We start from the raw sequence: 23,583 nt of genomic DNA, 5'->3' as shown, positions 1-23,583 counted from the left end.
AAAAGCATGTAAACGTGCAAAATGGGATGTAAATACACAGAGGTTTGGTGGTGGTTGAGTTTGAGTGAGAGGACAGTTTGAAAGATGTGGTCACAGAATGCATTTTGTCTCCAAGCAATGAAACGTGACCCGCAGATTACTTCATATTGACTTATTTCAAGCTGATTTTGTGAAGAGTTTTGGAAGTGAAGTTACCAATTGTAAAAAAAAAAATAAAAAAAAGACACAAGACTCGATAACAGTAATTTCTTAGATTTTACAGATATAGGTTTACACCATCTAAAGAAACAAAAAAAAAAAAGGGTGCTCCGCGTCTCTCTGATCAGAATGCATCAAATTGAGGATAAAATGCATGAAACACTGGGCACAAAGGGGTTAATTAATTTGGACGACAAGGCGCGAAAGCATGAAAAATCACATTCATTAGGAACAAGCACACACACACACACACACACATTGACCTGAACCATATTGTTGCCTGGACAAACTACATAAATGCGTTATTGCGTGATATAGCCCGAAGCCATCCCCATTACCATAATAATTCATGGTGGTCATTCTTTTTTCTTTTTTTTTCCCGTACACTTTCACTGTCAGTGTTACGCCTCTGCAAGAGAGAGACTGCAGACACAGACACGCCTCCTCGCAGTCCTCCCCTGCATTCGTCCTCATGTCGGCCCTGTCCTCTTGTCCTCTCTCAGCTCCACGATCAGTCTTTGTGGCAGCAACCGCGACCTCTGACCTCCGAAAGGCCATACGAAGCTGAAAGGTTGTTCGCTAAGTGATGTAATTGCCGCACACTTGCCCTAAATTCTGGTTTAATTTCCTGAAGGGATTATCAATGATAATAATACAGTTTTATATATAATACACAACATGCATTTTTACAATAGCATGTAATGTGGAAAATTGGGCCGTAAACACAGTGCAGAGTTTTGGTGGCGGCTGACTGTGTGAAGTGTTTTGAAAAAGCAAATTCAGGACAGACCAATTGTAAAATATATATATATATTATGATTTTTCTGTCATATTTTTCTCGTGCTAACCTGCACAGCTGACACTGTGGATGTCATTGCAGTGTTTGACAGATCCCAGAATCAGAATCAGAATCAGAAATACTTTATTGATCGAAGCCTCCCTCTGCAAGGAGAAGTCAGATAAGACGGCAAATCCCATTTGTATTCATTCTGGAGAGGCATGGAGCAAAACCCATCAAATGTATCAGCTGCCACACCATGTACAGAGATAGTCTTCATTGTATGCAGTCTGATGACATATCGCACACACTATCAGAGATTTGTATGAAGGCGGTGTATTTACTGTATATCCTATGACTTGGTCCTAAAGGTCAAGCACGTTTCGGGAAATATTTAGAAATAACGCCGAAGTTCTTCACTGACAACCACACAGCTTCGCAATTTTAGAAACAAACCAATAATTGTATGACTGATGACTCATCTAATGTGGAATTGTTATGGCAAAAAAAAAAAAAAGTCAAGGTATTACTCCAAATAATTGAACTGATGAAGGATAATTTGTGCTGCAAGTGCAGAATAGAGGTGGGAACCTTGTATTGTATATTGGAAGGTATAGGCGACGACGGAAACTGTTTCCGGGGGGGACACTAGGCGGCGATGCGCGCGGCTGGGGCGTGCTTGCTGTCGCTTTGGTTTGTGTCTCATGAAGTTATTGAATTGTACGTTGTGTTTTGGTTTTTTTTGTTTAGTTTTTTTGTCCGGGCGTGTTCATCACTAACCCTTTCTTAAAAATCAATAAAAACGTCAAAAATGTCATAAGAAAGAGAAAACTGTCTGCCGAAAAAAAACTTTTATTGTATTATATTATATTATCCATGTCCTTAAATGAGGAGTAACACTGAGCAAAAGATGGTCCATTACTATGCAAATCAAATCAAGTGAGCGTGCATGTGTGTGCGTGCGTGCATGTGTGCACACGAGCGCGTGTGTCAGATAGCATGTAATGAATTCATTAGCCAGCGTTTATTAACTGGTCATTTGCATAAGGCTACGAAGACAAAGCTGGGCAGCCAACAGAGATTTGATTTGCATAAAAGAATGGACCTCCAGTGTGTGTGTGTGTGTGTGTGTGTGTGTGTGTGTGTGTGTGTGTGCGTGCATGCAGATGATTTTATGCATGCACGCTGGCATGCATGAGAGACAGAGAAAAGAGAAATCAGGAAAGAGTCCAATGGAGAGAGAGAGAGATCTAAATCTCAATCTGCTGCACCTCTTTAAGATGTGTTGTGTGGTTTGAATGTGTGTGTGTGTGTGTGTGTGTGTGTTTTTCTCCTTGTATGTAAATGAGCGTGTGTGCCTACAGAGGTAGGTGTGTCTGGACTAATAAGTGTGCATGAACACTTACATAAGGCAGAATGTGCGGCGCTCATGCGGAGTGAGGCGTAACGTTGGCCTGGCCCTCGCACCATAAACAGATTTTAAACATTTCTAACATTTTAATCTCAACCCTACTGCCATTGTATCCATACCATCGTATACAGAGTCACGAGAAAGCAAACAAAATGTCCCACCGTTGACAGTGCACAAGAAGCCAATGCGCTTACAACGTGTCCAGGAGCCCCACGGTGCTCAATATTACATTAATAGGTAAGAAATTATAAAAAAAATTTTAAAAGAATTGACGTATTAATACATTTAAAAGCTTAAAAGCTAAAAAGGCTCAGTTTCTGTGTCTGTGTACTGTCTTGATTTACAGCAGCAGCCTCTCGTTGGTTAGTTCAGAGTTACTTTAGCATTGTCATCTAGCTAACAGGAGCTAACTGGCTAGATTTGGCAGCAGTTGTTGAGCTTGCTTGCGGGGGGGGGGGGGGTTTACAGCAATGTGACATTATGAAAATGCAGATATGAAAGACTTTTGAAAAAGGGTATTTTTAAAATAAAACTGTCTGCAATGATGAATTGGTGTAAACTCTCATTATGCAAATGAATGGTGAGATAACATTTGATAATAATGAGTAGAGTTCTTCTGTTATTTCTCAAGGTTTAGTTCATGTATATATTTTATTTTTAATTTATTCATATGATTATTTATTATAGGTCTTTGGGGTTCCATATACTGTCCACCTAGTAAAGTAAGTCAGTGTATGTTAAACTATAACTAAGGAATACTAGTGCCAATTTCAAACTTTTTCCAAATTCTTGCCTTACCAAGTCAAAACATTTGACTTAATTTTACCATGACTAACTTTTAATCTTTAAATTTTTTTTAATTATTAGTATTTTGCCTCACAGAAATGGGCTTCCATACCATCAACATCACAATCCAACTGACAGATTATGAAATAAACTTCATTGTGTTCATGTTTGATGTCGTCGCCTTTGTAAAATCGAAACAATCAAAACAAACAGCTGCTAAGAGGGAGGACATTTTTTTAAAAAAAGGATATATTGGATGGTGACTTGATGAGAATGGACGGGAACAGCACGTCGCAGTAGCGGTCGACACAGTCGGGTGAAACAGATGGGAAAATGAACAGTTGTGCATCGACAATTGCAGTGGAAGGGACGCCTCTCTGCTCTTATATTCTTGAGATGTTTGTCCTCCACAGGGACAACAGGTCCATGGTTCTCTTGGACGACGGGTTTCTCAGCCTCGGGCAAGACAGCGAGCGGTGAGGGACGAGCGCCAGGGCGTGCAGAAGTACAAAATCAAAACCTGCCTTGTGAAACTTGAATTGAATCGCCTCAACGGCTCCCTCTGGAGGAGACGATACAGCCTGCAGAGGCATTAGTTGAAAGCGCGAAACATACAGATGATGATGTTTTGGTTGCCAGGGTACTTGGATATGATGAACAAAATACTACAAAAACAACTTTTACGCTTTCATTAATATGTGTTAATATTAGTATAACACATGTAAAAGAAGAGGACTGAAGGTTGAACCCTGCGTTGTGGCCTTCAGGGCTTCACAAACTCTAGGGTCTATGGGTCTATGGGTCTTCTATGTCTCCGAGATCTCCACAGCCACATTGTATTCAATACTCTTTTAGCCGGGCAGGTGCTGTGGCTCTATGGATGGCAATGTCGGCCTGCGGTTGATCCACCACTTTTCTTCCAGACGAAAATGTCAGATGTCAGACAGCTGAATGCGGTGATCCCCTGACTTTTCTGTCAGCACCATCATCAGGCGACAAATTTCAATGTGTCATTACTTGAGTTTAAGCCACCCGAGCTCACCTGGATTTCAGGCAAGGCCTGCATTCTTCCTTGTTATCACAACCAAGGTGTTCACCAATGTGATGACCCTGTTGGTAGCTAGCACAACCAGAAGGCTTAGTGATAGCCAATCCCCTAAGCTACAAATCATTTTACCACTGCTACCCGTGGCGCGGCGGTATGCGCTGCGTTGTTGGTGCCTGCTTTCTGTTTGTGCTCAACCCCTGATCTGATCTCAAAACTTGCCAGGAACATGTTCTCTCCTGATCGGAAACATTCCAGAAGCGAAACGAAAAAGCAGAGAGACTGGAGTCAAAAATCGCACCGGACGCGAGAGCGAATTCCTTCTCCTGCTCTCAGGAAGCCACTGTAAAACCTGTCACATCGAGAAATGCATACGGTTCTGACTAGGTACATCGCACGGCAACGTTTTTGAAACTTGTTGGAATGTCTTGGATCTCTCTTTTCTTTTCTTTTTTAAGCGATCCCTTGATTCATTTGACATGAGGCGGTTTGAGCGTCTTTCCAAAGTGCTGGACTCTCTTAGTCCAACACAGAGTGGGTGGAAAGGGTTAAGACGAACAGGCACTCTTCACTTTAATCTTCATAATGGAAGCTAAAGAGGACTAATGATACCTTCTCTCTCCTCCTCCCATGCCTCCCTCTATCCCTTTCTCCTTCCCTACTTCCACACCTCCATCCTTAACCCCCTGACCCTCCCTTCCTTACTGATTGTCTGATTCTCTCTCTCTCTCTCGCTCTTAGTTTCTGCTTCATTCATCCCTCTCTCTCTCTCTCTCTCTCTCTCTCTCTCTGTCCTTCATCACTCCACCCTTCCCTCCATTCTTGCCTCGGTTCTCTCGTTTCGCCACCTTTCCATTAGCATCCCTCCATCCCTTCTCTCCTCCGACACAGCCAGGCGTTACTGCAGTGACAAATGGATCCAGTGTTGCTCTTGTGTGTATGTGTGTGTGTCGTGGAGGGTGTGGATTTTTAGCTGTGCATTGTGTGTACACGTGTGGTACCCATTTGTTTGTGTATCTATATCTATCTAGGCATGTGTGTGCATGAGAACATTTATGGTCTTTGTGTGTGTGTGTGTGTGTGTGTGTGTGTGTGTGTGAGGGCTGTAGCTCTGTGACAGTGACTGATAGCCAGTCGTGGTAAACGATGCAGAACTTTCTTTAATGGGAGATACAAGAGGTGGTTAAAAATCCTGCTTAATGGAGAAATATGACGGAGAAGGGGATGGAGGGAGATGGGGGGTGTAGATAAAGAGAGAGAGCGGAATAAATGGTATGGAGAGAGACACATAAGGAGAGGTGCAGCAAAGGAAAGGAGTGGGGTTGAGGAGAAAAGGGGTGAGATCAGAAAAGAAGAGAAGGGTGTTAAAGGGGAAAAGGATGCAACAAAGTGCATCTGCAAAGTGGAACTGTGACATCAAAGTGACACTAGATGGCAGTGTAGTGAGGCGAGAAAGTTAAGATTAATAGGTTTTATTTTGCACATTTTGTTTACAAAGGTCACCATCTCAGTTTGTCATGTTAGCGTACTAACACTTGACATTATGTGGTCACAAACCAAAGTATTGGACAAATTAAACCATGGATATCTGCACCAAATTTCATGGCAATCCCTCAGTAATTGTTGAGACATTTCACAAAACAAATGAAAATGTCAACCTGCCGGTAGCGCTAGAGGAGGAGTCAGGGGGAATCATCAAAGCCAATAGGGTGTGTTCTCTGGGGACCATGAATGTCGAAATGTCATGGCAATCCGTCCACTAGTTGTTGAGACATTTTAGTCGAAACAAAATGGTGGACTGGCAGAGTGACGTTGCAGTCACTAGAGCCATGACGCTAGCATGTTGATTTGGCTAATATGTTAGCAAACAATTGCCAATCCAGCAGCAACATTAGCTTTGATTTGGAGTAGAATAGAGCTGCGGGGAACTGCAGAGTCACTATTAGTGACCCCCTTCACATACAAGTACTCAAGAACTCACGCCCCATTCAAAAATCAGCAATCAAAGTCTGTTAATCCTTAATCCATTCAGATCCAGATGAAGCTCCTCATTGACTTGTTAAAGAAGCCATGGGGTCACTTGACTGTCCACACTGTCCCCAGGCCCCAGTTAAGACCTCAGTGTGCTTCAGATGTGCCCACTCTTGAAGGCACTGCCTCCTCCTGGTATCATCACATTGCCATACCAATATCTCTCCCAAGAGTTCTGCACCTTTTGTCTCGTCTTGACATGACGAATCGTACAATGCGGATAACAGTGCATGCTTAAGTACGATCACTTCTGGGAGGCATTCATGGTGTTGCACTTAGTTGTGCACACGAAAAGGGACAGAAATACATACTTTGTATGAGAGACCTTTAATAGTGACTACCATTTTTACCACTACACTTTGATACATTACATAATTGTGCTTTTGTAGGTACAAAAACAGACTTTCAAGAAAGGGTAGCGTACCTATTTTTTTGTTTCAAACATTACAATTCTTTGAGTCTCCCCACATTACATTTTTGAAATTCAACTTATGCAGGCATAGAGGGGTGATGTACAGGTTTTAGCTGGTCCATCCGTGTGTTGTATCTAGCCTCGCAAGGGTTCGTTGGGTTATTAAGGTTTGGTTAGAATTGACCTGAGCTCACAACTGGATTATCAGGTGTGAGAAACTGCAGTGAGGGCCTAATTTTGCAATTACATTCTTCTGATTTCAAACACTTGCATGAAAATATCGGGGATTGAAAAATGTGCGAGCCTCCATGATTAATGTCAGGATCGGTTCAATTTGCATTGTGTGTCACAAATGTAAGACCACACATGTTCTTGAATGATTGCTCTAAATTTGACTGGACAGTAACAGCGTAGGCTATGTACTGTTTCAAACAGTTTGTGTATAAACATTTCAGACCGTATGAAGGAAAAGGTGTGTGACGTGCTGTCGGTATATACAGCACATGTGTGAACCTGTGTGTCTGCCTATGCTGATGGATAGCCCTCATCACTGGTCCCCTCCCCTCACCACCTTCAGTAACGAGGGGAGGGATGCACGAGGGTGGAGTAATACGAGAGGAGGAGGCTGCGAACGTCATCCAACACTTTTAAAAGTGAAAGCCAGTACTTCAACCGCACAGTCACAGTTCCAGTTCAAATCCACACTCTCTGACTTACAAGGTTCAAATACAAAGCAAAAGGCTTCTTCTTCAGTTTTGAATGTGATTTAAACTTGCAGTAACTAGTTTTTGGCCACTTGGAGGCAGTACAAACTGTGAACATTACAATGACAGATTTTCACCATTTAGGTTCATTTGTTAGGAAACAGTTGTCTATGTAGACATCCAGTAAATATGGAGCAAGTCCAATATTCACTCTCCCTTTAGCTCTGTTTTGATTCCCCACTAACTCTTGAGGGAAATATCCGGCTCTTTAGCTGCCAAATGCTCCGCCATGTTCACCAGCTGGTCTCTAACTGTGTCTGTCTGCCATTTGGTGCCGGGCAGGCGTAGCGTACAGTGGGTTTATCAGAGTACCTTCGTAGGATTAGCTGAAAGAGGCTGAAAAGCTCCGTAGAGCTGAGGGGTACTGCCACGAGCGACGCCTTCCTCATGTCATGTGGTCATGTGATCCACTGTAATGTAGTGTAGTAGTAATGTAGTAGATGCATTTCATTTCAAACTGAAGTCGGAATCAGGTAAACCTCTCTCTGGTCTGAGTACATGCTTGACCTGACAGCTGACCCAACATCTGTGAATGAGCTTTGGTGAGGATGCGCACACTGTTTATTCAGAGATCACGGTACATGTTGTTGTTTGCCCCCAGGCATTTTGCCCGAGGAGCAAACCCATATTTACCCACTTTTTGCATCTTCCCCCATATTTTTATAATCACTAGATGACCAAAATGTTGCTCTATGTCTGTCTTGGACATTAACAAATGGCTTAACTTGTTGGGCCGAGTTGGGTTGGGCATCTTCCCCCATCTTACCTTTACTGGCAGTTTATGCAGGTTCCACACTTAAAGTTGCCTTGAAGAGATTTAGTCGTGTGACTGCTATTGGAGACTTCTTGAAGTTGGCATGCCCTGACCACTCTACTCCTAATATTTCTTGCCTTTCTGAAACACTTGCAACACTCGAGCAGGTGGTGAAGATGCACTTCACCAAATGCACCACAAGATGGCGATGCTTGACCAAAGCATGTGCACAAACACAACCCAGTGCTTTGCTGACCTGGTCGGCTGTAAACATTTGAATACCGGGGGCATTACATTTGATTGACTTTACTCTTTCTTCCTTCTTTGTTTCTTTGTTTGTTTGTGTCTTTCTTTCTTTCTTAATACATATGTATACATACGTAACAGAGCAATACATACATACACATATATACATACATATACATTGTTATTGTATGTATTTTTTACTTTTATTTTTCACTTAACTATTGTAAATGTGTATATTTTCGTACATACTCTTATTTCTAAATGTATGCTTCTTTCTACTCTTGGTAACTGTATAATTTCCCCCCGGGGATCAATAAAGTGTTTCTGATTCTGATTATCATCCTCAGTCCATTTAAGCTGTCGTTTTCAATCTCTGTGTGTCAGCATTATTGGAGGAAGTTGAGTTGGTTTGAATAGAGATTTGACTATTGTGGTGTGTAGCTTGTGGTGTGTAGCTTGTGGTGTGTAAGCTTGCGGTGTGTAAGCTTGCAGTGTGTAGCTTGCAGCAGACATGGAAGTCGTCTAACTGTAAATGATACAACGGCACCCTCAGGTGATATACCTTAATATGCCACAGAGGTTAGAATACTTCTCCTACCGCTTCACACTGTGGTTCAATGATAAAAGGTGTATTTACAGTGCATCCGGAAAGTATTCACGGCGCTTCACTTTTTCCACATTTTGTTATGTTACACCCTTATTCCAAAATGGATTAAATTAATTTTTTTCCTCAAAATTCTACACACAACACCCCATAATGACAATGTGAAAAAAGTTTTTTTGAAATTTTTGCAAATTTATTAAAAATAAAAAACTAAGAAATCACATGTACATAAGTATTCACAGCCTTTGCCATGAAGCTCAAAATTGAGCTCAGGTGCATCCTGTTTCCACTGATCATCCTTGAGATGTTTCTGCAGCTTAATTGGAGTCCACCTGTGGTAAATTCAGTTGATTGGACATGATTTGGAAAGGCACACACCTGTCTATATAAGGTCCCACAGTTGACAGTGCATGTCAGAGCACAAACCAAGCATGAAGTCAAAGGAATTGTCTGTAGACCTCCGAGACAGGATTGTCTCGAGGCACAAATCTGGGGAAGGTTACAGAAAAATTTCTGCTGCTTTGAAGGTCCCAATGAGCACAGTGGCCTCCATCATCCGTAAGTGGAAGAAGTTCGGAACCACCAGGACTCTTCCTAGAGCTGGCCGGCCATCTAAACTGAGTAATCGGGGGAGAAGGGCCTTAGTCAGGGAGGTGACCAAGAACCCGATGGTCACTCGGTCAGAGCTCCAGAGTTCCTCTGTGGAGAGAGGAGAACCTTCCAGAAGGACAACCATCTCTGCAGCAATCCACCAATCAGGCCTGTATGGTAGAGTGGCCAGACGGAAGCCACTCCTTAGTAAAAGGCACATAGCAGCCCGCCTGGAGTTTGCCAAAAGGCACCTGAAGGACTCTCAGACCATGAGAAACAAAATTCTCTGGTCTGATGAGACAAAGATTGAACTCTTTGGTGTGAATGCCAGGCGTCACGTTTGGAGGAAACCAGGCACCGCTCATCACCAGGCCAATACCATCCCTACAGTGAAGCATGGTGGTGGCAGCATCATGCTGTGGGGATGTTTTTCAGCGGCAGGAACTGGGAGACTAGTCAGGATAGAGGGAAAGATGAATGCAGCAAAGTACAGAGACATCCTGGATGAAAACCTGCTCCAGAGCGCTCTTGACCTCAGACTGGGGCGACGGTTTATCTTTCAGCAGGACAACGACCCTAAGCACACAGCCAAGATATCAAAGGAGTGGCTTCAGGACAACTCTGTGAATGTCCTTGAGTGGCCCAGCCAGAGCCCAGACTTGAATCCGATTGAACATCTCTGGAGAGATCTGAAAATGGCTGTGCACCGACGCTTCCCATCCAACCTGATGGAGCTTGAGAGGTGCTGCAAAGAGGAATGGGTGAAACTGCCCAAAGATAGGTGTGCCAAGCTTGTGGCATCATATTCAAAAAGACTTGAGGCTGTAATTGCTGCCAAAGGTGCATCAACAAAGTATTGAGCAAAGGCTGTGAATACTTATGTACATGTGATTTCTCAGGTTTTTTATTTTTAATAAATTTGCAAAAATCTCAAAAAAACTTTTTTCACGTTGTCATTAAGGGGTGTTGTGTGTAGAATTTTAAGGAAAAAAATGAATTTAATCCATTTTGGTATAAGGCTGCAACATAACAAAATGTGGAAAAAGTGAAGCGCTGTGAATACTTTCCGGATGCACTGTATTCCAGCATAGTTCAACTGTTATCAGTATGGGTGATACACTATCTGTGATTGCGTGTTCCTTTGTGGGGATATCTTGTGTTCATCTGCGAATCCTTTACCGGCCTTATTTTAATACAGGAAATCAAAGGCAAAAGAGCCAAGAGCAGCCTATTCTCTCTCTCATGAAAAACAGTTGAGTGGCCTGCAACAGTGATCTGGATAAAGAGACGCATGTCGATTAGGATCACGGCAGTGCTGTCGTCCCCGATTTGCATAAAGCACTGCTGACGGAAACGGACGCACTTCTCTTCACCTGCAGAGGATATTCAATGTGGGGGGGGGGGGGGGGGGGGGGGGGTCACTGCTGTGACTTAGTGCAGGACTTTGGTGGACTCCCAAGAGACAAATCCAACAAAGAATGGTCATGATTCAACACATCCCATTTTGATCCCACCCTCCCTAAGATTTCATATTTACTAATCCAATATTACTACTTCTAGTTATATTCAGTAAAGTATTCATCAAAGTAATCATTCCCTCTCATACAATCTCCTTACTGCTACTTCCTGTTTATGTTCTCAAGATGTTATCATTGGATTAAAGGCACTTTTATTTTGGAATACGTATCATGTAAGCATAATACCTTGTAAATACTGCTGAAATGAATGCAGGACGATTTTTGCGTAAAGTATTTCCACTTTTCTTAAGAATCTGAACACTTTACAGCATTCATATGCTGTTGTGTATGAACAAGGGCAGACATACAGATAAAAGCAAACACATCAGTGATTTGAAGATATGAAGCCACTGTGTGTGTGTGTGTGTGTGTGTGTGTGTGTTTGTAGTTTTTGTGACCATGCTGAAGATCATAACTTGGTTACTTATTAACTCCTGTTCCACTTCCTGAAGTAGTCGCAAGCAGATATGATTACATACTGTTCAGGGAGCAGTTTATTCAACAACGTGGTCATTCATTTACAGAAAAATCGGAAAATCCCATGCAGCGATCCATTTAGCAGCAAGATGGTCAACAATGAACAAAATTGCTGTGCAAAGAATATGAACCGCCCCAACTTAAAACAGGTTTTGATTCATGCAAAATATCTTCTGTTGAACATGTGAACGCTTGAATGTGTTGTTGTCTGTTTAATCGCAGCCCATATTCGGCTATACAGAGAAAGTAAAAAAAAAATACACAAAAAAAATACTTGCTTAGGATTAGGTCATGGTTTTTCGGTCAAAAACAACTACTTTGTAAAGTTTAGGGAAGTGTCCCGGTCATGGCTAAAAGAAACCAATGTTGAGGGTGGTCTCCTGTGTCAAAGTAGTCGCGCATAGCCAGACCTATCGGCATGCTTTGGAGAAAGGTCTCGCTCAACCCATTATCATTATCATCATGTTGATCCATCTATCCACCCCGACCTCCTGCCTACGAAGTTTTGTGGCTCTAATAATAATGTCTGAAACATGAGAGTCATAATTCACAGAGGTCCTTATTAGTTCAATGTAAACATAGGTTGTATGAAGGCAGTTTATTGGCCTGGCACCCCAACAAGCCACCTATACAGTAGCAACACCCTAGCATCCGCCTAGTAACACCCCAAACACCAGCCCCTAAGATCGACAGCAGCTCTCTGACAACGCGGCGCCGTCCGGCAGTGGCTAGTCACACTCGCGCAAGCGCACGTTCCTGGTGGATTACTTTGTTACATGAAACCCTGTATTCAGATCAGACTTTGTTGTCATTGCACCCAATGAGTACCAGTCCGACAAAACGAAGCAGGCAAAATCTAGGGTTATACACGTGCTGTCTTCTTGCACTTCCATAACAATTTCTTCACCTCGAGAGATAAAATAATTGCCGCCACGCCAACTTTCCAGTTGTGCTAAAATCCTGTCTGCGAGTACTACCAACCATTGTGCAGCGTTTTGGCTGTTTGATAAACCTTTAAATGCGTCCATTTGTTACTCTAACTAGCCTGAAGCAACGTGCCTCCACCAACGCCCCCTGCAACACAGGGCCCCCTTCATTTGTTTTCCGTCTGTTTCTTGACCACCTTAGCAACTGTCTACAACTGGCGCCTCTACAAGCCACCCTGAACATTGTAGCAAACCAGCAACTGGCTTCTTTAACAATGTGAGCACCCAACCGAACAATTCATCCGTGAAAAGCCATAGTAGAAAACAGAAGTTCCCTCAGAGGAAACAGTAAAACGCTGCTTTGCATCTGGCACACTGCGAGACCTTTGTGGCATAGAATCAAAACACAGTGAGAAATCAGACTAAGGCACAAACATGCCAAGAATGCTTTGGAAGACTGATGAATAATCAGCTTGGTCATGCTTGAGTTATGCTTTCAACGTTGCTTAACCTTAATAAGTGAAGTAACCTGGTTAATGTGTTGACTGTTGAAACATTCAAAATGCCGCATTTTGACAATAATCAAGTTATCAGAGTGCATGTTAACAGGTTCGGATCATTTTTTTTTTCCAGGGTGGGTTTGATGACATACCATAGCAGCTGTCAACGTTTCATACGCAACCAGCAGCGACACTGTGAACAGCCAGGCTTAGGTTGATTAGATTAAGTCTGGGTTGGAGTAAGTTTAAGGTTAGGAATTGCAGTCAATAGTCCTCACAAGTATAGTAAGGCTTGTGTGTGTGTGTGTGTGTGTATGTGTTTGTCTGTGTGTCAGTGGGAAGGGCCAACCACAGCACCTGTAACTCAGCACTCTCAGGAGGCGACAGACAGAGCAGTGACTGTGGACAGGAAAGAGGCAGGAAATATGGAGACGTAAGGATGTACCGGACAGAAATAAATGACAAACCAGAGGGACAGTAACCGCGCTGTGGACGGCCAACAACTCATCTCTCATTGCTCTCAATTCTACTATTTTACGTGGGTTGCTGTTGCCACCTTCAGGGAGGGCTTCCATACCCTGGAAACAGGGTGGGCGACACCAAGCATTTTACCACTCCTGGTAACCTGATTCTCCTTCAAACATACTCACCTCACGGCACTCTGAAAGGGCCTGATGTAACTTCCCCTCCACTTCTTTGGATGGTGTGGTTGTGGAAGAAGAACATGGATTATGGAGTCTCTCCTCTGTGAAGAAGCAGGGATGTCAGGTGAGACCCAAGTTTGAGTTTTCCTGTCACTTTGCTGAAACCGCTTGTCATTAACTGGCCCCAGGTAAGCACAGACCTCTCCAAGTGCCATAAACACATTTCCCATCTCCGACAGAAGCATAACAGGAGGTCGGCGGGACAGTGAAAGTTGACTGCAGTTTCACGAAGCGTTTTTTTTTCCTGTTGCTGGAAGGCTGAGTTCGGGAGTCGAACACATTTTGGAGTGAAGAGGCTGGAAATAAATCCTGAAACCTGCGGAAGTCAACCACAGCCGGAAAGAGACTAGGTCGAACAGGTGAGTTCCACCAACGTGACGTTTCCACCCCCCCGAAACTTTTTAGATGTTTTCATTTAGTTCACAAAATAAAGAAGTAAAATTATGAAATCCAAAAAGTCTCACAACCCCTCAGATCGATCCGGGCCCAGCCCAGAGTTTGGGAAACCCCTGGACGAAACTGGCTAGTACTTTTGCTTGAGTAAAGGATCAGGATACTTCTTCCACTGCTGCGTTAATCTACCTGAACCACATACAAGTCAACAGTTTGTTTAGTTAGCATAAAAACGATTTATTAGCACGTCAACTATGGCTTTGCAATTTTCACAAATCTACCATACAATTTTAGTTCCACTTCTGGTACTGTTGTGGGACAGGCGTGGTGTCAAGTTAGCTGTACAATTGATACTGTAGGTGCTCTCCTTTATTCACTGAGCTGTCTCTGTCACGAAAGCTATTGTGAAGTCTTTCTTTTTTTTTTTTTTCTTTCCAAAAACACACAAATCAATTTCTGAATAGCTCCGAGGCAGGAAGTGTGGCCATAGTTAGAGTTACATAATCATCAACTATGCTTAGTTTTATATGTACAATCCCTGATTTGAATAGATATTTGTGGCATTTGGAACTTTTCAAGGGGCAATCCATTTTCTCTCCCTGATCCACAGCTCTAAGAATCACCATCATCTCTGGCTTCCCTGAGGGGGGCGGATGATGAAATAGGTAATTGGTTTCATAGCTTTTGGTCAGCTTGCGAAATGGACGACTGGGTTGATGCTCAGATCAGTCCTTCTGTCTGTCACCTTCATCCAGAGCAAAATCTCAACTACTGGTCAAATTGCCGTTACATTTGCGGTGTGTATTATACCTCAGTATCAAGGTTATATCAGGATATCAGTGTTCAGATCAACGATCTGTCTGGTAGAGATTAGTGGTCTCCGGATGGGCATTTGGCGCTATCATGACCTCTTGCACCGCCTTGCATGAGCGGGTTTACAACCTTTACGTGGCACAGCCACACTGGTATGGAGCTGACAGGCTGCCATCACACAACACGCTTCAGCCATGATTCTCAGTCATTTTATGTGCAATGTGAAGCAACCTATAGGCTCCGGTTTTAATCAATACAGCTATCTACAACAGTCGTGTAGTGACCGGAGTGGCCAGGTGTCCTCGACCAACCTGTAGAGCGCTTTTGGGAACCGTCAAGGTTGGAAAGCGCCATATGAGGGAAGTCAATTTACCGTTCCATCTAAAGGCTCGGTCACAACAGCATTTAAAATGGCAACATTTCAACAATTTTCATTCATTCTCCAGTGGAATTGTCAAGATTAGCAGGGTTCACTCGAAACAGGAAGTACATGTGCATACATTTACAACTACATACAAGGTCAACTTTGGTGAGACAAAGCCTCCACTTATGTAACTACAGTTTTATTGTCTATTGTGTACAGCTCTGAGCGCTCATAAAATAAGTCTGAGCCTACACTTTATTAATGCAGGAATATTGTAATCTTGTACATTAGGACTTGAGAGGTTTTGTCGCATTTTGCAAAGGCAAAACGTTTAATTTTGTCAGTATTATAAATGCATATGCAAATTAATTTATGGCAGGCTTTCCCAGTGGAAAGAGTCCTGCTGAAGTACCCTCAAGCGGGGCACTGAATCCCAACCAGGTTGCTGAGGTTGCTCACTGCAAAAGCTTATCTTGGCATGCAGGGAGAAGACAGTGGTCAATGTTTCATCGCTGGATAAAAGCAAGTGAAGAATTCACACCGCCGGCTGTGACTGTAATACAAGTGTTCTTGTTGGATGGCAGGTGGCTGGCTGTTTAGTGGGAACGCGGTGTGGTTGCATGTAACAGTTTTAATCCTCACTGCGTATGTCCAGTCCCATGTTTACCGTGTAAGCGCTGTTGCACAACACGCACAATTGCACAATGTTTAGCGACGATGTGAATGGGCACATATGGCCTGTGTCATTTGAATCCAGTGGATGCATGAAGAGTTTTAAACAACGTGTTTGGTCCAGTATGCTCCTACCTGCCAGGCATAACAACCTTTGAACACTCCCCCCATATCGCGCACACACACACACACAGAGTAAACATGGTGGCTGGTAACACTGACTACACCCAGACATTTGTACCTGCAGTGACCACAGACTGCGTTTTGAAATTGAAATGTATTGATTATTTGTTTCAAAGCGCCACCACCACCACTTTTTGCCGTTCTGCTCTAGTAGCAATACATTCTACTGGATTACAGTTATAATCCACCAAATTTCATTCAGAATATTTAGCATTTATACAATACTGTAGTGATTCTAGACGTGCCCAGTTCATTAAATCTTTTGTATTTCCTTATGTAAGCATTCAGGTGCTGGCAGCTCTTTCCTGGGAAAATCCTACAATGTACAAGAAGTGTTTAATGTTTCACTGAACTTACTGTAAAACTATCCATTTCTCAGAGAGACAAACACAGTGAATGCTGAAACTGTGAGGCTTTAAAGACTCATTGCTCTATTTCAAGAAGACTTAAAGCAGCGCATTAACCAAACTGAGAGTCTACAGCACGCGAGCAGATCTGTTAGGCTGTAGCAAAATTTCTAACATCAGCATGCTAACATCAGCATGCTAACATCAGCATGCTAACGCGCTCACAGTGACAATATTAACATGCTGATGTTTAGTGGGTATAATGTTGTGCCACGTTCACCATCTTAGTTAATCTTTGCTTATTAGCACATAGGTCGAAGTACAGCGGCGGGTGGCCCACGGGAATGCCATGAGGTTTGCAGGTGTTTTGCCATAAACAAGTATCAGACAAAGTGAAATTGTGATCTAATGATGTTGCAAGAGGAAATGTCGGGGGATCACCAAAGTCATTAGCATTCATCATCTTGCACCAATCCATCTAGTAGAGGTTGACGTGCTAACGGCGCTAGATGAAACATCACTAAAGGGTTAGCCTCTGGGCACCTCGGATATCTGTACCAAATTTCATGGCAATCTATCCATTGTTGTAGTTGCTGAGATGTTTCATGTAAAAAAACTACTTTGTGGTGGTGCTAGAGGCAAAGTCCGGGATTCACCGACGTCAGTGGGATTCATCCTCTGAGGACCATGAATGTCACCTGAAGTTGTTCCTGAAAACGATCAGGCAGTCTAACTTTGGCCAGGCTAAAGACTAATGCTGTGTTAAATGATGAAGTGTTAGCAATGTTGTCATGAAAGACTTCTATTTACAGTCACAACAAAGACATCACAGCACGCAGCCATGCCGAGTCGGTTTATTCTGACCCTGCAGGTGCACCAGGCAAAAAGAGCACTGAATCTTGAAAAGTTATTTTTCTTCTCAAAATGTTCTTTTCAGTTGGCAATTTGGATTGTTTTCTGCACCACAAGCAATAAAAAAAATGGCTGCTCCCCTACATACACACCCCCCCCCCCTCCTCCCATTACAAGGCAGTCATACACAGAGCGGCTAGGAAGTCGATACTCGCCGTCACTTCAAAGTTGTATAGAATCTGCATCAAAGGGGACAAAGGGGAACAAACAACAATCAGTTGGCTGTGCGTATCACGTCTTCATGAAATGGGGGGAGAGAGAGAGAGAGTGAGAGAAAAGAAACAATAAAACAATGTGGTTTAGTTTCTGTTTGCTCAGCTGCCATAAAAACTTGCCCCGGGGCCAGGAGGCAATCAAGGGCTGACCTGCCGCCCGTTTGCACGCGAGCTGTAACAGTTAACTTGAGCTGATAATTTTAAAGCCCAAATAATGGAACAGTACACCAAAGTGCAGGTTGATATAGGTCAAATCTTGTGTTGGTGGGTTATTTCCACAATTTTAATGGTTCATTTACTTGTTGTTGGTTACTTATAATGTTAATGGCCTGGTAGTAAACATACGTCCTTGTTAGGGACCTGATGCACATACTTTTGGGTAGTTTTGGTCTTTGGTTGTTTTTCAGGGTTTGGTTTGGACCCCTTTGTTCCAGTTAAAAGAATAATTTGAACATTTTGGGAAATACGCATGTTTGGTTTCTTGCCGTGACTTGGGGTTAGGGTTAGGACCAGATTAGGACTGAGAGGACCACTCTCATACCTGCGTATTAAACATGAAGCTAGCAGCCAGCAGGCAACAACAGCTTAGCTCACCGTGAAGACCGGAAGCAAGGGCAAACTAGCGTGGCTCTGTCCAAAGTTAAACAAGCCGCGCCAGTGTTGGAAACATTTGCTGATTAGCACAAAACACAAAGTTGAACTGAGGCTGATGGGAAAGTCATCATCCATCTCATAGGTGTTGACGTATTCCGCAGAATAAATGAAAACTTTGACCTGCTGGTGCTGGACACAGGAAGTGTCGAAGGATCACCGAGCACGCCATGATTCATCCTCCGTGCGCCATGGTGCCATGGACATCTGTGCCAAGTTTCATGGCAATCCATCCAATAGTTGTTGTAGACGAACCAACCAACAGACCAACATAGAGCCAATGCCACTTGAATGGCTAAAACATTCACCTTCCAGCACCTCTAAAACTAAATAACTAAGATTATTAGATAAGTTATAAAATATATTTTTCTTCGGCTGATCATCTGTCTGAAGCTGAATTAACAGCCAGTGTGTCGAGCTCACACTATTAAATTCGCACCATATTAACGTCATGTCCTCCGCAGCTTTGTAAATATCAGCTCCTCTGGTTGCAGTTTTTCCCGCGGACGTAAGGTCAAAAGCTCGATTCTTTCGTGGAAAAGTCATCAAAAGCGACGCTGGAGTCCAACCGACTCATCACACTGGATCGAAAGCCATTTGCACCTTTGTTGGAGCTGCTCCGCTGCGTCCCGCTGGCAGGCGCAGACACTCTCCACGTTGCGGCGTTAGCACCACGCTGTGCACTGACGACAGCAGACATCATCAAAAGCCTGGTGTGTGCTTGCTATCCTGCTAACGTCTGATGCCACAGCGGCACCGCCGTAACCGAACTTGTCCGCACCATTTTGTGTCAGAAGGGGGCGGAAATGTCTGCGACTTTTTATTGGATAGAAATTTAAACAGGTGATCGAATGTGCGTACATGTTCTTTGAGCCCTCAGCGAGCCACTCAGAAACGGGTGGCGACATGTCGGAGACCCCCCCCGTCATGAGCTCGACCTCCTATGCGTTTCCCTTTCTCTCTAATACAAACGCACTGACACACACACACACACGGTAACCTGAGCATGTGTGCATCCACAGCATATGGAGACTATTGTATTACACTGAAATATTAACAGTGTCATGGGTGGATAGATGGCACACACACACACACAGAAACACTTTGATACTCATGTCAGGACAAACAGGTGCATCTGCATACGGTGTTTGTGTGTTGCAAAATCCGAACAATTTAACAATCTTCTTTTTTTGTTTTTATGTTAACCTTCTTTTTAATCCCGTTTCCCTCTCCTCAGCCCTCCATCCATCCCACCGTTCATCCACCATGGCAGAGCCGTCTCCAGGCTGGTGGAAGCTAACCTTCCTTCGAAGAAAAAAATCCCAGCCCAAGGTTCTGTATGAAATCCCAGCAGAGTTTGTTTCCAACGCCGCCACTGGCCAGCACGGGTCAGGCGCAGCCACCGGAGCTGCCGCCGCCACCCACCCGGAGGACGTGGCGCGCGAGTCTCAGCGGGACGCCCGACTCGAGAGGATCGTGGATAAAACAACGGCCAGCAAGGGGCGCCACGTCAAGGTGTCTCACTCTGGGAGGTTTAAGGAGAAGAAGAAAGTGCGAGTCACTCTGGCGGAAAACCCAGAGATGTTTCCTGGAGGGGACCCCGTGAGGGACGAAAACCAAAGGGCTGGGAAGTGACAGGACGCACAAATATTCTAAAAATGAATAGTGACCCACACATAAAGACATAGCTGGATAAACACATGAAGACTTAAAAAGTCATTGCATGAATGCATTCATAGGGAGAGTTTAAAATTTGGTGTTTGGGTTGATGGTACTCCACCCTCGTTGTCAGTTAATGGAGCCATAATATCCAAATTTGGGAAAACCCAAATTAATACCTTCTTTGGAGGACAAGAATTTTCCAAATTACCAATAAGGAAAAAATGTGCCTATTTTATATTTCTACCGAGACGTTTGAGGCAATTCCCATTCACTTCAATACAAGAAACATCTAGTGGCCACTAGAGGAACTGCGTCTTGAGGCACTGATTTCAGCAGCAGTGGTGGTTTCCGCTTCATCTGTCTGTTGATAATAGGAATAACGGTGGTTACAGAGGTTGATCCTACAACCTCGCCCATACAAGGTCTTCAATAATTAGTCACCTGTATTGTCTAGACGCACCAGGATCAAACCTGTGACCTTTCCATTGCTGGATGGATCATCTAACTATTAGACCAACCTGGTTGTGTAGGGTAGCCACTGTGACTACACAACACTATAACATATTTTCTCACTTACCCCTAGGTGTATATTTTTCCTTTTATCTTCTGAGGGTATAAGATATCTACCACTGGAATTCCTCTGGAATTTCTTTCTGGAATGTTATTATTTACACCTGTGCTTTTCCTGCTTTGACAAGTCAAAATGTCTGCTGTGAAAAGGGTCTACTCGCGCCATTGACCAATAGCAAGCCAACTTAACTTTTGAGGGAATGGATGGTGGTGGGAGCACAGCTTATTAGCTGTGTTGTTAACCTTTATTTAACCTCCTCTGCCGGAGTATAAAGTGCTGCACGAAACAGTTTGCAGACTGGAGTCCATGGTACGAATGTCATTGTCCTTTAAGACCCAAGCTAACTAGCAGTTAACACGCTTGTTAGCTCAAGAGAACCTTTCCCCCTCTTCAATAAAACTCTTCATCGGATGAAGTGATGTACAATCCCGAGCGCACAATGTTCCGGTGGACTAAACGGCCCTGTGGAAAGAAGCTCTGGGAACGATTGTGACTGACTAGAGCTAGCATGTTAGCGGTTAGCTCGCCAGCTATAATTCACCTACAAGTACGTTGCCAAGCTTCTGGAACCGAATATTTCACAAAGACATGACATGATCTCCCCTGTGCCACTTTGTGGTGCGCCTGGACCCTAACATAGAGGCACTGACAGCATCTGAAAAGCAAGGCTGGATTACCAATCAAAGAGGGCAACTGGCCTGGGGCTGCAGAACGTCAAGGGCCCCAAAAGCTCCAGGTTTTGTGATAGTTCAATTGAAAATGTATTTGGGAATATGCAACACCAAAGCGCAGCATCGACTGACACAATAAAAGGTTTACGGAGGGTCCTTAAGCCTATTATCTGATCTTGGTGTCCCGCGGTGGGTCGCTGAGTCAAAATGTGGTTTTGCGACCTTCATTATTTCAGTTTTGTTGTTTACATGTTAATTCATTTGCCTTTAATCATACTTCCTCGCAGCAAACCTGGAGCAAGGTCGTATTCTCGCATAGAAAAACTACACACACTGCACCATGAGCGGGAGGAAAAGGGGGGTTAAGGGGGCCTAGCAGCTCAGTTTTACACCAAGGCCACATAGCAGGTTTATCCAGCCATGCCTCATGTATCTATGGGTCTTAAAATCGTTGTGAACAGTGGTTTACCTTCTTTTTTCATGTCTTGTAATGAAACTTAATATAGGGGTATGGATATCTAGCACAATATGCAATTTAAACTGAACTAGGAGAAAATGATTTTGGCATTTAGAACGTTTCGAGTCATTGCTTTATTAGTCACACTAGGGGAGCTGCGAATCTCTATTATCAATGAGTGTTTACTGAAAATGGCTTGTAGGCAGGTTTGGCTGAAATGAGCATATCAGCAGTATCAACACACGTCGCTGCATGCCTGGAACATAAACACATTGGAACAGCCAACCTGCACACATGCGGCTGCCGGCACAACCCAGTAGATGGCAGCATTGCTCACCTCATAGTCAAACAGATTGAAACTGTTCATTCGAACACTCCTCTACTCTGCTTTTTGTGGTTTTCGGCCTTGAAACTTGTTTTCTGCATAGATGTTTCAATTTCTCATACAGCCTCTGGATTATACTCTAATACATAAATACACTGTCTCTTTAATGCCACTCTTCTGTTTTGATTCTGGGTGAAATGAATGTAAAAATGTTGATACTACTGTTCTTTCAGCTTGGTATGTCAATGCTGCAAAACTTGGGATATGCATTCTAAATATTTTTTTATTTTTTTGTAAATGAATTGTTGTATAAATAAAACATGTCTACATTTACAAGTAAATGATTTGTTCTTGCAAATGTATTTTAGACTTACATCTATGGCAAGTCTAACAGCTATCAACAGTGCAAAAACAACAACAACAACAAAAGTTAACAGCTATAACACTGTGGGCACGGAGTTGCTGTGATCACTTTAAACCACAAGGGGGCGTCCTCACCCCATGTAAAAACCCCATCAAGAATCCCTTCATCTGTCACCACAATGAGAACATGTTTTGTGAAAGGATGCCCTCTAGCGGCCAGAGGAAAAATCACATTATATATATACTTGAATTAACACAGAGCTCACAACCCAGATAATACAGAACAATGTCCTGTATGATGGTTTATTTTGAAGGTAAAAGGTAACCCAAAAAAAAGGTACAAAACAACATGAAAATGAGGTAAACTTAGCTTGAAGCATGTCATACTTGGTGGATATATTACTATAATCTAGCAGTATTCAAATGTAAAAAAAAAGAAAAAGCGTGATAAACTCAAGTGGCAATTAGTCAACATTAATAAAAAAAATAGAATTAAAAAAGAATCAAAGAAACATTCCTGTGTGAAATAGATGATTAATAGATGATTACATTACAGGAAACAACAGTAGAAAATAAGATACATGTGGCGGTTACTCAATACATAGAGTCTACTTTATGACTGTGGTGAGTTGAGTTATATTTTTAGGTTGAGTTTGACTCACTAAAACCATGTCAAAATGTCATAATTCCAATTTTAAGATTTTTTTGTGTGTTGACGTCGACATACTGCACATGTGCCTGGTGACATCGTGTAGCCTCAGTCCAGACCATCCTCCTCTAACATAGGTGAGAATTAGTCTGTCTATGGTAAATCTTACTCTATTATTTCACTTTATAAACCAGTAAACCACATTATATTGTCTTTTACTGATCAGCTCTGACTTAATATGAACAGTGTACGTTAACTGTGTTGTTATGATCAAGTCTTGTAGTTTGGCATGTTTCAGGGTTTGACTTAGAGAACGTTTCACCGCATAACGTTATTATTACATGCAGAAATTCATGGATGGGGGATGGGAACTAGGGAGACACATAGGGTTCTCCCTCCTCAAACTGACACAGAGACACTGAAGAACCGGACGCAGACCTTAAGTTAAACCTGAACGCGGGATGGAGGGGTTCGCTGAACGTGCAGTGGAAGGTGTGGAGGTGGATCAGTGTATCAGAGGAGACTCTGTAGAAGGACAGAGCGCCGGCAGGCCAGTCCAGATACACCGCTACTCTGCCGGCATTAAAGGAG

At 43.1% G+C, this 23,583-nt stretch overlaps 2 protein-coding genes across 2 annotated transcripts in view; one reads left to right on the top strand and one right to left on the bottom strand.

The window, feature by feature from the left end:
* The window catches only part of LOC139299860 (NACHT, LRR and PYD domains-containing protein 3-like), a 137,996-nt gene that overhangs the window by 106,917 nt on the left and 7,496 nt on the right, over positions 1–23,583 (bottom strand). The window lies entirely within an intron of this gene.
* Positions 19,561–19,929, top strand: prr15la (proline rich 15 like a). Its single transcript, XM_070922556.1, has one exon. The coding sequence runs from the start codon at positions 19,561–19,563 to the stop codon at positions 19,927–19,929; it is 369 nt and encodes a 122-aa protein (XP_070778657.1).

The sequence above is a fragment of the Enoplosus armatus genome, chromosome 17, assembly GCF_043641665.1.
Source record: "Enoplosus armatus isolate fEnoArm2 chromosome 17, fEnoArm2.hap1, whole genome shotgun sequence".
In the NCBI taxonomy this organism is placed as follows: domain Eukaryota; kingdom Metazoa; phylum Chordata; class Actinopteri; order Centrarchiformes; family Enoplosidae; genus Enoplosus; species Enoplosus armatus.
This window is presented reverse-complemented; position numbering and strand designations above follow the sequence as displayed.

Coding starts and splice junctions, on each gene's coding strand:
- prr15la (XM_070922556.1), top strand. CDS start 19,561: ATGGCAGAGCCGTCTCCAGGCTGGTGGAAGCTAACCTTCCTTCGAAGA.